At 35.5% G+C, this 13,774-nt stretch overlaps 1 protein-coding gene across 9 annotated transcripts in view; it reads left to right on the top strand.

Annotated features, from left to right (window-relative positions):
• Positions 1-12,153, top strand: part of YTHDF3 (YTH N6-methyladenosine RNA binding protein F3) — a 33,179-nt gene extending 21,026 nt beyond the window's left edge. For 6 of the 9 annotated variants that reach the window (XR_016039271.1, XR_016039273.1, XR_016039274.1 and 3 more), the window contains 2 exons: positions 4,025-4,519; positions 9,049-12,153. Coding sequence is in view for 2 of the 9 variants with exons in the window: in XM_055431685.2 (XP_055287660.1) it covers positions 4,025-4,183 (159 nt within the window). In the remaining 7 variants the exon portion in view is untranslated. The remainder of the gene's footprint in view (positions 1-4,024; positions 4,520-9,048) is intronic. The other 3 variants (XM_055431685.2, XR_016039272.1, XM_055431692.2) reach the window with 3 other exon arrangements.
• Positions 12,154-13,774: the final 1,621 nt, after the last annotated feature.

Raw genomic sequence — 13,774 nt, 5'->3', positions numbered from 1 at the left:
TTAAGTAATACTTTAAAGGAAGTAAAAAGACATACTAGGAACTGGTAGGAATTTAACATAACTGACCAAAGACAGTTATATATAAAGAACTCTTGTGAATTAGTTTAAGAAAAAAATAGTCCTATACAGAAATGGGCACAAGATAAGGATAGTCCTTTTATGAGAGAGGAAACAAGTATGACTAGTAAGTATAAAAAGGTATTCGGTCTTAATTCAGGAAATGAATTAAGAGTTAATTCAAGACTATAATGAGAAAATAGTTTATATCTACTCATTTGGCAAAATTAAGAAACTTGATAATAGCAAGTATTGGAGGGAGTGTATACCAACAAAATGTATTACTTGTTTGCAGATGGGAGCATTAAATTGATATAGCAGGTAGTTTTGGGCAGGTAGTTTTGCATTTTCTTAACAAAGCTGAACACTTCAGTAGCTTACAATTCAGCAGTTCTCCTCCAGGATATGTACCTAAGAAAAACTTTCCACATACCCCAGAATACATAGAAGAATGTTCTTAGGAGTGTAGTTGATAGTATTAAATAGCAGGAAACAACCTAAATGTCATCAGCAGGAAAAATGCTTGCCTAATATGGGTTTTTTGAGAGTACATTTCATACATCATGGCTCTTTACCCCAAAAATGTATCGTGTATATTTTCCAAGAATAAGGTTATTCTCTTAGTAACCATGATATTCTTTCAGTTGGTTCACAGTGTTCTTTTAAGTGTTTTGGGGTTTTTTAGTTCTTTTTTTTTTTTTTTGTAGTATAGGGTCTAGGTTAAGATTGGAACACCCCAAGCAATTTTGAATAATAAGAACTATTCTAGAACATTTATGCTAACATGCCTTCTCCAAGTTTGAGAAACTTTTTTCCTGTACTTACTTTCTTTTTTTCTTTCAGGCAGAGAAAGATTTATTATAAGAAGAAAGAAAGTGACTAGCTTTAGAGAGAAACCAGTGCTCACCCTTTACAGCCAACCCTCCTTAGTTTAGCCTGCAGCTGGGGTCTTGTGATCACGGGTCTCACGGGCAGGTTTTCCTGTACTTTCCAATAGAACTTTTGTTTTTTAAAATTTTACATTTAGTTTTGTGGTTACTGTAATTTCCTTTCTTTTCTTACTGTGTTTATGTTTTTATTTTAAGTTGTTGAGCCGAGTTGCAGTAACAGACAAGAAGTGTAAAGAGCTAATTTCATCTTGTCATTGCTAGTTGTTTTTTTTTTTTTATTGACTAATTTTTTTCTTCCCCTTCTGGTTATTTTGGCAGTGGAGGAATTCCCCACCTTTCTTTGCCAGCACAGCACCCTATGGAGGAGCCGATCACACATAGCCTGTTGGGTTATATAAAACTTGGAAAGCCAGATTTTCTCTTTTATAGTGAAAGAGTAGTTGTGAAGCTTAAAGCTAAAGGAAAAATTTATGCCAGTGTCATTGTAGTATCTGTATAGTTCTTCATTCTTAGATTTGAACATATAATTTTGATATACTTGATTAAAATCAAGCTTGACAAGAAAAAAAAACAGGCAAGATGATCCTCTAAAAGAAATAGGTAATTCAGAGATCAGAAAATAATTTATAAAACAAAAATTGGATTTGTTAAGATTCATATGTAAAAGGAAGAAAACCAGAAAATATTCTTGGAAATGAAAAACACTATCAAGAATTTTTTTTAAAATCTTTTTAAGCAAGTGGATTAATACAGTGTTAATGTTTTAGTTCTGAAATTTTAAATCAAAGAAATTTCCAAATGTGGAGCAACAGTGATGAAAAATTCAAGGAGTGGAAGACATGGTGGAAAGGAGATCCACTGCCTCTAAAGGAAAAAACAGGGCAGAATGATTAAAGAGAATTTTCCAGAGCCAAGAGATGCATGTTTTCAGAATGAATGGGCTCACTGAGGAACCAGCAGAATTATTTAAAATTTTAAAAGAAAAAAAGGTAAAGAGACAAGGTTTCTGAGCAAAAGACAGATTATATGCTTACTGCCTATAAGCTACAAAGGAAGGAGAGTCAGACTGCTATCAAAATTCTGTCATCTACAACTCTGGACACATACACGAAGTCTGATTTTGTTGTGTAGGGGAATGAGGCGTAGAATCAGGCTCTTGAAGATGAGTGTTAAATTATATCAGTGAGGGATGAGTGCAAAATAAAATTTTCAGGTGTACAAGAGCTTAGCTACATATCCTTAAAAAACTTGAAGAGGTATTTCAGCAGAATGAAAAAGGAATTCAAGAAGGATGACAGGTGCTTGCTGGTTACAGTAGAACAAATATCCCTTTGTAGAGACTCTGCGTTTTGAGTCAGACAGTCCTTCTTGTACAGAGTGAATCTCAGGGCTGTAACCATTTGCCTGCTCTGTCTGTTAAATGGGATTGTGGTCTTTGAAGCCTGACAAAGACATGAGCCTTTGGCTGGGATGCCCTGAGCACTCTTGGTTGGAGTTGCTCTATGATTCTAGTATTCTTTGCTGAATCCTTAGCACCTAATGCTTGGCCTATAGTAGGCAAAGTCAAGGACGGTCACTGGAACTAAAATAGAGGGAGCTCTGCTGGAGAGAAGAAGAGAATATAGCATTCACTGTGATAAACTGCTCATCACGTACAATGGGAGGGCTTCCTTCGTAGCCCAGTCAGTAAAGAATCTGCCTGCAGTGCAGGAGGCCTGGGTTCAATTCCTGGGTTGGGAAGAGCCCCTGGAGAAGGAAATGGCAACCCACTCCAGTATTGTTGCCTAGAGAATCCCATGGACAGAGGAGCCTGGCAGGCTACAGTCCATGGGGTCACAAGAGTCGGACATGACTTAGCGACTCCACCACCACCATACAGTGGGAATCAATAGTGTTTGAACTGGCAAATCAAGAATATTATATTAGTGTGTCACTTAAAGTTACAGTGGTGGCCTGTCAGAGGAAGGTAAAATAGAAAGGACTTGAGGAGGGTAGGGGAGCTTTCCTTTCTTTAACTTGATATTGTATGTGTTACTTCTGACGATAAAGCCAGTGTGATTGCAAAATAAAGAAAACAAAAAACTGCTAATGTCTGGAGTATATTTGCCCAGTATAAATACGAGTCTATGCAGCTATCTTAACTATTTAGGTAACGTTTTAGTGAGATTTTACCTTGTTATGATGACTGCATCATTTAACTTCTACTATATTCTTTCATTCTTATAAGTCCTTATTGATCAGTAAACAGACTGAGGTGAGATTTTTAGTTTAATATCTTTTTAAATTCCATATAAGAATAATTAGTGTTTTTGAGTACCTGTAACTTTGGGGTGCACTTCTAAAATATGATACTCTCTCCTTAGAAAGAGATGAAGCCCTGCAGCTTACACTGAAACAAGCAAGACATAATTGTAATAAAATCCCTATTAAATAGTTTCTGTTTCCAGAACAGTGTATATTTTAGTCATTTATGCTATTTTATATTGTTGAGTATTTCCAAAGAGTAAGTTTTAGTCCCTGATGGAAGTTTTTTCACAGTTGGAGCAATTTTGATTCTGAGATGAGATGGTGTTAGATCTGTCTCAGAGTAATCAGGTTTGTGTTGATACAGAAGAAATTATTTGAGCAGTCTGTATATCTTTGTCAACAGTAAACATTTTCCTGATAGTTCTGTACTTCTTTTTTTCAAGTGGGAACATTTAGTTTAATGCTTTCTCATTGTCACATTATAGTTGTTAACTGTTGTATGGTTTTAGTTGTCTGTTAGTTCATTATGGTGAACAGAAGCAAACTCAGTGTATAAAACCCCGCTTTTCATTTGATCCTCACTGTAAAAGAAAATTTCTCTGGAAGATAGGTTTTGGCCCAGGATGTATCACACTTGATAGAGTAAACTTACATTACATATTTAAGTGAGTAATTCTATGTTAAGATGAGTGGTCTTCTGAATAGTCAAAATGATTCCATTTTTATTGTAGTAATACTCTATTCTGAGCTTGGTAAATAACTCCTATCTATTATGGTGTGAACAGTCATCCTTAAATTGAATGGTATTTCAACTGTTTCTTTTTCTTCAGCAGCAAATGCATGATTACAGTCAACCCTCCATGTCCACAGATAAGAACCTGTCGATATGGAACCCATGGATACAGAGGGCCAGCTACTGTGAGGGCCTTGAGCGACCTTGGATTTTGATATCCACGGGGGTACTGGAACCACCTCCCTGCAGCACATAAAGTAAAAGACCTAGGATGTAAAAAGCTACACGTGAACAGTTTCACTTACGAATGACAGTCGAATATAATAAGTTTATTATTTTCATTTTATCATAAAGAGTCCAAAACCTCACTCCAAAATAGGGTTGCATATTGATTCCTCTGCTTGTTTTTAAGAACTTGTTACTGGGTCCCAGATAAGTTCTCCCCGCACCCCTCCCCGCTAGAATGCTAGCATGTATCTTGTGCTAGTCATCCTTTATCACCATATATTTAGATCCTGTGTGTTCTTTTCTTAACTGTTCCCTTATTCATTCAACAGATAAATATTAAAGGTTTACCAGTAAGCCACTTAAGGTAAATAGCCCTTGCTTTGTACAACTAAGAGTTTTGGGAGAGACAAATATAGTAAAATTTTGTAGTTTTCACTGTTGAAAACTTCATGACTCTTAGAGAATTTTTTTGCTAAGTATTTTATATTTTTTTTCTGCTGTTATAATTTGTATTTTCAGTCTTTCCCGTTGTTTGCTACAAGCTTATAGAGATGTCCTATATTGTGTGACCTTGCTAAATTCACATATTAATTCTAGTAGTTGTAATAGAACATCTTTAGGATTTCCTGCCTCACAGTCATATCATCTGCCAGTAGAGACCATTTTGCTTCTATTTGATTTTTATGCTTTTTTCTTAAAGTTTATTACTTATATAGGTTTATTTAAACCTAAAGATAATTAAAAGGAAGTAAGTCATTTACCTGTAACGTTTAGGCGATGACCCCTCTGAGGACACTGAAGAAAATTTTTGTTTTCAGCTCTCTCCTGCCCTTAAGGGTAGGGGAGTTCTTGGCTCATCTGTTAGGCTGTGTCAAAAAGACATGGGCTGGCGAGTGAACTTCCTCCCAGAGCTCATCTCCACAGGCTGAATTCTAGGTGTGGGTCTTGAGATCTCCAGTGCCTTTGCTGAAATCTGGGTGGGGAAGAAGCCGTCAGATATCTGCATCTGCTTGGTTGAGACCTAGCCCTCTATTCATGGAGAAGAGAGGGAGGAGGGATTTTTCTACAGACTGCTTTTTTTTTTTTGTCAGTCGTTATTAAAAGCAAAAATTGAGTTCTGTGAATCAGTTTGGAAAATTTGTATCCTAAAGATGTCTGAAGTGGTGTCTGCTGAACCAGCACTAGAGGCTTCGTCCTTTACCAGGTCTGCTGGGCCTTGGCTCCTTTATGTAATCCAGGTTTCCTGTGTCCCTGTGTTACTTCGTATAACACACTGGGATGTGTAATTATGACCTCAGCTGTGTCATATGTACCTGGTTTTAAAACAACACTTAAAAGTTATATCACTGACAGATAGCTCATTATTTGTTAGTCTTGTGTTTTTAGTGTTCTGTGACTAATAGCATATCCAGAGATTTCTCATATTCAAATGTTTATTTAATACTGACAGTATCAAGCACTGTTGTAGATCTTGTAATATAAATGTAGGGTACTGAGGGTTTTTGCCCAAAGCAGAGGTGTTGATGACCTTGTAGATTTCAGGAGGAATTGAATTTTGTTGAAGGATGTTATACCAGGCTGAGGACTTGCAAATCTATATACTCACCCTGGACCTTTCCTTCTTTCTTTGGACTCGTGTATCTGATTGCCTATGTAACATCTTCACTTAGTTGTTTCGTTAGCATCTTGAATCCAGTATGGCTTCTGTTACTTTGCCTGCCCCAGATACGTTCCCTCTTTGTAGAGGGCCATTGTACTTCCAGAATAATTTGATATTTCTCTTTCACACTCCATATCTAACCAGTCTGTTGTCAGTCTTGTAGGCTCTGTTTTCAGAATATATCCTGAATCCAAGCACTTCTCACTAGCCCTGCATCCTTCATCATTATCATTATCATCATGCTGGAGGATTATTGTGCTGTCCTTACTGCCTTCCTGCACCTACCTGTGCTTCTCTCTACACTCTGTTATCCTCAGAACAGCCCGTAAGAGATCCTTTTGGGACAAGTGAGACTGGACTCAGTTTTTTCATGCTTTTCTGAAGTTAGTATCAAAAGTATTACTAACCTCAAAATACATCAAGAAATATTCTCTCTTTTCCTTATCTCTAATTCTGGGATAATTAATCAAATGCATTTATGAAACAATCTGATAGCTTTTAGTTTGGGGTAGATTAATTGTCGGTTAAAAGTTCTTTAGTTTTTATAAGTCTCTTCAGGTTTTCTTTTTACTGTTGAATTTGTTTTGGCACGTTGTATTTAATAAATTATATATTTAGCAAGTTGTTGGTATTGTCTCAAACATTTTTGGCACATTGGCATTTGCAACCTATGGACTGTAGCCTTACAGGGTCCTCTGTCCATGAGATTCTCCAGGCAAGAATATTGGAGTGGGTAGCCATGCCCTTCTCCAGGGGATCTTTACCACCCAGAAATTGAGCCAGAGTCTCCCACATCACAGGCAGATGTCTGAGCCACCAGGGAAGCCCCATATTGGTGTTAATAGTATTTTAAATTTTTTTTAGCTATATCAGTCTTCATATTATTTATGCTTTCTTTTTTTAAAATGAGTCTTTCTAGAGATTTTTCTATTGTTAGTTTCTTTTACCCCCTCCCCCCAACACCAGTTTTGTTTTTTTTTTTTTCTTTTCTTGTGCTATCTTTGTTTTTTGTTTTCTGTTATTTTCTCCTGGGTCTTATTTCAGTTATTATACTTTGGGGGACTTACTGCTGCTCATTTCCTAACATACTGAGTGGATGATGTGCTCATTTTTCAGCTGCAAATATATTTTCAAATCAACACTTGTAAATTTTGAAGTGCTATTTGAAGGCTTAGATTTAGTATATTGCACTGGTGTAAAAACTTTGGAATTTTTGTTATGGTTTTTTGGGAGACTTTTAGAAGTGTTTTAGAAATTTCCAGTGTGGAAAGATTTTGTTGTTGTTGTTACCTGTTTGCTGTTAAAATTGATGTCAGAAAATGTAATCTGTATGATACCAATTCCTTGGTATTTAGATTTGTTTTCTGGTCTAACATGTAGATCCTTTTTGTAATTGTTCATTGTGTGCCCTGCTGTAATTATTTGGCTCTGTTTTCTGTATATTCAGTCTTTATTTTCACCAATTTGTTGTCTTTATTAATTACTGAGAGAAATGTGTTTCATTCTCCTACTATAATTAAGAACATGTCAGATTTTCTCTGTAATTCTGACAACTTTTAATATATGTAAAGTTGTATCTTTAGCTTAATACTGTTGTAATTATAAAATATGTTTCTCCTCAGTATGTGATTGTTTATCTCTAAAAATGGTTTTTGCCTTTAGAACCCACTATATAACTATATATATCAATCAAGTATACACAGTTGATTGATTCAGTCTTCATCTGGCTTGTTTTTCACTATTTTTAACTTTTCTGTCTCCTTATAACAGGTTAATTTCTTGTAAATCATTTTTTTAATACAAATTTGAGCTCTTTTGTGTTTCTGTTGATGAACCTACATGTTTTGATTGCGTGATGTAAATGTGTATTTCTGCCGCTTTATATTTGTGCTTTCTCTTTAATCATTTCATGGGGAGGAATGAACAGTGAGCCATTGGTTACCTCCTGTGTTTTATAATCCAGCTAATTATAGCAGGCTTCACCATTTCTCGTACAAATCTGTTTCCTTCAGCTGAGAAATAAACTTCCTTTATGTTTAGGCTGATTTTTATTTTTTTAAAAGCTTTCGGTACCTGGTAAAATTAGACTATAACTTCCTGGTTCCAAATTATTTTTTTCTAATTTTTTTGGATCTCTTTTTCCTTTATGTTGTTGGATTTTTGTTTTTGTTTATCCTTTTGAAAATTAGCTCACTTTGTGTCTGTTTTCATTTTTGTGTTATTCTTTAATTTCAGAATATCCCATTGATACTTATGGGTGTATAAAATAGTTTATTTGTAGTTATTGTATAGTAGGACATTTATTTGTTAAACTTTCTGTATTAAATACTGTTATTCAAGTTGTAGAAATATACACAAATGAAGAAGGAAGGGCTTTAGTAATAAAGAACTTTAGATTGTCTTTAAAATTTTAAATAGTTTCCTGATGTCACAGAGGATGGGACATTAATTTGACCATTTTCAAAGTATGCACATATTTATTATGGAATCTGTATTACTCATGAAAAAGGAATAGTGAAACCAAAAATAGAGTCTTAGGATGTATTAGACACAAGTGGCTTTCAAACTGTTGTCCTTGGACTGGAAGCATTAGACTCACTTGTGAACTTGTTAGAATTGCAGGCTCAAAGATAAGTATTGCAGGTGGATATTTGATTAATAACCATCATGAAAACATCACTCAGTTTAACTTTTGTTCAAGGGATTTCTTTCTTAAAAGGAATTATTAGTAGTAAGTATTAATATTTATTCATATGAAAAATTATGCTGAATGTGAGAATATGATATGGAGAAATTAACACTGAAAGCTTAATTTAATGCAACTTTAATGCACCTGTTTTCCTTTCCTCCTGACCCTACCTCAGCCAGTAGTTCTGACTGCTTCACAGGACTTATAGTCTTTTTGATACTTAACCATCAAGAACTCATGGAAGGGGCTAGAAAGACATTTATTGTAGTAGTCTCACCTAAACAAATTCTGAGGGAAAATAGGGCTGTGGAAGGGACCTATAACTTCTTGAACTGGGTCTTTGTGTTTGGAATTGTTTATTTTAAAGTGGCTTGTGGTACTCCCACTGGGGTGTGTGTAGGTAATAGTGAAGCGTTTTTACCTAACTACTTGAATTAGTATTTGAATAACTTCTTACGGACGTGGTTTACTTTCTCTGTGCATCTAATTTAAATCGCTAAACAATGATGATGTTTCCTTAAAGGTCTTTGTGTTTTTCTTTCAGGAGAGAAATAGAAACAAACAATAACCCTATGAAGATGTCCTGTTAGAATTACAACACTAATGATGTAGACTCTGGAAATGCCTAATAAGTCAAAGAAGACGTTATTAAAGCTTTTTTCTGCTTAAGGTGACATCTTTGAACTCTAACAACACAGAATTGACTCTTCTTGTAATGGTTTTCATCAGCGCGTCTGCCCTTACACTCTCACCAAACACACTTGAGAACTGTAACTCCGTCAAGCACTTTCTGTCCTGAAGCTTTTACCAGTATCTGCTGTCTTTTGTAATTATGCATCCTAGCTAAGGCACAGAAGACTGAATGAATGCAAGGATTCATTAACTCTTTGAATTTGTTAAATACTAACAGTTAACCATTAGAAGTGGTTCAATGATGTAAGAGTCACACTGCTTCAACTTTTTCTTTGTTGTAGTTTTTAAATTGTCAATTTTTAGCTATTTGACAGATTAAAAGCAAAAGAATCATGCCATACTTAGTCCTGGAGTTCAAGTCTAAATGTTTATGTGAAAATTATTGTAGTAAACTTTTAATATGGCAAAGCAACCTTAAGCTCTATTTTAGCCAAATGAATCATAATCTGAGATTATATTAGAACATTTCCCTTGTCTTCAAACTGTTTGGTGTAACAGAATATTGATATGCAGCTTGGTGGGTCTCACCAGTTAATGCACATTCTCCTCCCCTCCTTCCCCCAATAATATGTAAACTGAAAAATGTGCATTTGTCTGAGGAATTATTTTGTTTGCTACCACTTAATGAATCTCAAAATTTTGAGTAATGTACCTCAGTCTAATCAGACTTTTTATGACCTTTATAACTACATTTAAAACCCTTAATTCCTATTTCTGGGTGTTTGCGAGCCTGATTGCTATCATGAAGTAAAAATTTATTACTCTAGGTATTCACTAGCTAAATAAACATAGTTCTTGTTTAGCAAGCATATATTGTTCCTCAACTCCTTTCTCCGGCTTTTGCGGTGTCCTGGCATCCTTAAAATATTTGAAAATATGGCCTTGATCCATGGATTAAATCAGTATCTAAGTGAATGTGTTGATGTTTTATTGATCAGATCTATATAAATGGGAATACAGCATATATCTGGGTATTCTTATAGTTATCTTTTTAACATCTTATTTTTTTCATTAATGACATATCAACGTTAATTTTGTATCTTGAAACAAATTGATTTTGTATAATTAAATGTGTCAAACATCTGTATTACCTGATTTGATGGCATATGGTTATGAAATAATGTACTGCCCCTTATATTACGGTTCCAAAAGGAGAAAGCTATGTAGAAAGATACATTAAGGATGGAAATAGCAATATAGTAGGTTTGAATACCTTGATGTTTTGCATTACTCCACTTATGTTTACATCATGTTTAGAAATGTTTTCATTACTATGGTCTTTGGTCACTTCAACTCAGAAATTTAGTGACAGATATTTCTTTGAAGCTTTCATTTATATGATTTTTTTTTGTACAATATTTTCTTAAAATGTACAAATACTGTATTCAGGTGAAAAAAATACAGTATTTGTAGATAAATTGTAGTGACTTCACAGTGCTTTGGTAGTCCCAGCATAGTTATCAGTGTTTACTGGAGGGAACATCAAAATATTGATAGTGTATTACAAAAATCAAGACTTTCTTAAAGGAAAATTGCACCTATTTTACCTTTTACAGAGTAAGCCATGAAATCTTGTAAGATATCTCTTAACTATTTATAATGAAAATTGGCGTTTGGGTATAGTCCCCGCAGCAGCGTTCCACATCCCTTGGATTATATAGGTAGGATGGGTCAGAGAGGACCATTGTCACTCTGAAGGTCCTGTGGGAGAAAACTGTGCAGGAGTGACCTTGTAGAAAGGCTCTGAGTCCTCTGAGCTTCTCTTTTTCTTGGTGCTTTATTAGCAACTCTGAATATTTTTTATAAAACTAGTTGTTACATTATTCACAGATCGAAACTTGTTTAATTTACAGTAGGTTTCTGTGTAAGAAATGTCACAGAACACTCAGCAGGCAGACTGATTGCAATAGCAGACTCAGAAGTGTCACCTGTGATTCTACTCGTGGCGAGGAGTTCCTCCCAGTGCCTTTAACCTGGATTTCTAATATTAAGTGAAATGGGTGCAGCATTCCTTTGGGAAAAACGAAAACAAAACTTTTCAATCGGTGAAAGTTTTTTCCCCCTCATTTAAGTTTTCTTCGGAGTACCTACTTTCTCCCCCTTCTTGGTTGGTCAGTGTACAGCAGAATATTTTTCCTCTTAAGTGAAAGGATCATCACAGGTTGTCTTACTAGCACAAGGAATGGGAGGTTTCTTAACTCCCGGGACCCAGAAGGGTGAGAAACTGGGCTCCTCAACAGGAGACTGACCCGATGTTTTGAGCAATCACAGATGGAGACATTGGCCCAGTAAACTCCTTGCCTAATGTTTTTCCAAGGTCTGGTTTGAATGTTTCTTAATTAAAGTTATCTTATATGGGTGTTTTATTTTGAAAGGTATTATATAGTTTGTATATTTAACAGTAAGGGGGAAAATGTAACCAAAATTAGTATTCTTTCTCTATACATATTGGTACTTGAAGATTCCTTTCAGAAGAAACCCCAGCCTTTTCCTGAGTTCAGTCCTCGTTTTAACTTAAGTGATCTTTCTAATTCTGAAGCTGTGTTCTTTTTGAATACCATGCATGGGGGTTAAAGCTGATGTTAAAACAGTTTGCAATAAAAAAAAAAAAAATGAATCAGCTTAAGTCATTTAATCATTTCAAGTGCATTCTGCATCCTATAAACATAAGTTTGAGAAATTTAAGAGAATTGTGTTTCATTAAGTTCTGCATATCTTTCGTTATGCCATGTAAATTCCCTTCTTTTTCATATGATTAAAGAAAGGTTATGATAAAATGATTAGTTCATTTACATTCACTTGTAGCAATTACATGAGAATTTGAATTTTGTCGTGTTTGGGTTTGTTCATTCCTGTGAATGATGGTACAGTTAGGTGAGATTTTCTGTTATGGTACCCAAACTCACCATTTGGTCCTCTTTAATCTTTGAGGGTTTCAATAAAAACTGTTCACTCATATCTGTGTTCTTTCCATTTTATCTTTATGCATTGACTTCCAGAAAAATGTTAACATTTTTGCCAACTCTGTTAGGAATTTCCTGATTGACATCTCTCTCAAGTACAAATAGATTATATCACTCGACTTAGTTGGCCATTTGAAATTAAGTAGGGGAATTAAAGAGAGGAGGAAGGCTAACAGTTTATCCTAATCTTTATCCACTCCAGTGAGCTTATTGAATTACATACTGTTAATACTAAACTTAGAGCAAAAGAGAAAGAGGCTTATTTAATGGGAGGAAGTCTTGGCACCAGCTGTCTAATGACCATAATCCCCCATTCTTGGGACCAGGGAATGCTTTTTAATAGTGTGCATGTTATCCTTCAGACTAGTTACAGCTTATGGAGGTAGGGTGGTGGTGACTGAATGGTGTGTTGGTAATCATTGCTGGGCTCTGTAAAGCACTTGTTCAGATGGGGGAAACCACAGTTTTGTGCTGCATACAACACGGTTAGCCTGAGAGCAGGACATTGTTTTACAGACACCCCAGGTGTCCACACCGCGGCGTCACTGGAAGCCACCTTCTTACTGTTCATCTCCTAAAGAGAAGGTTTGCCTCACTTCGGCAGCTTATATTTGAGGCTGCTTGCTTCTGCTTGGGACTCTTACTGGCTTGGCTTTTATCTTCATGACATTAGATTCAGTAATTCTAGCGTAGGAACTAAAGTAATCTTGCAGTGACCTAAGTCGTTTGCTTTCTTAGAACAGTTGACCGGTGACCAACATGGGTTTAAACTACATGGGCCCACTTGCACATGGACGTTTTTTAGTAAATAGGAGTGTGCTGCACAGTCAGGTTGACTGAATCGATGGACTCATCAGTAGTACTTGTTGTCATTTCCTAATCTTGACATGTAATCTTTCCCCGTCTCTCTTGGTGCAATAACAGTGGGGAGCAGAACTCCCCTGTAAATCACCCACAGATAGGACAGTAAATACAATTTATTTATAAACATTGCACTAAATTCAGAATGTGTCTAGTCCATAACTTGAGTTACTTGTACAACATTGGAACTAATTGTAAATAAAAGTTGTTATAAAATTTAGCGTTCAAGTAACGTGAGTTCAGAGTTCGTAGCACTGTGGGGTGGGGCTTCCACATCCTTTCCTGCTACCCTGGGCCCTTCCAAAGAATACCCCTTCTGTAACACACTCAGAGGTTAGCTGCTGGAATGTCATTTGGACACATCGTTGCCTACTTCTGACATGTTTGTAACCAGAATAGAATTATTGTAGAGAGAGGATCTTAGAATTAGAAATTGGAAAGTCAGACTTAAACAGTGAACTCTTTTTTTTTTTTCCTCAGAAATTGACCCATTTCATGGATAGGTTGCAATTGCTCTACATTTTACCCTATTAACATAGAAAATACTGAAATAGAAGCTGCTTTGTAAAACGAAAGACAAAACATTGTATCCAAAGATAAACTATATTTTACACAATGGTCCCTTTTCCCTTAGTTGCTCCCTTAGTATTAAATTTTAAATATCTATTTTTGTTAAAATGATTATTTTACATACTCCTTACAACAGACTGGTTCCAAATAGGAAAAGGAGTACGTCAAGGCTGTATATTGTCA

Source organism: Moschus berezovskii, chromosome 16, assembly GCF_049115385.1.
Source record: "Moschus berezovskii isolate FMDL1 chromosome 16, NW_MosBer_1.0, whole genome shotgun sequence".
Lineage (NCBI taxonomy): Eukaryota > Metazoa > Chordata > Mammalia > Artiodactyla > Moschidae > Moschus > Moschus berezovskii.
The sequence above is the reverse complement of the archived record's forward strand: the minus strand, read 5'-3'. Positions and strand labels throughout refer to the sequence as shown.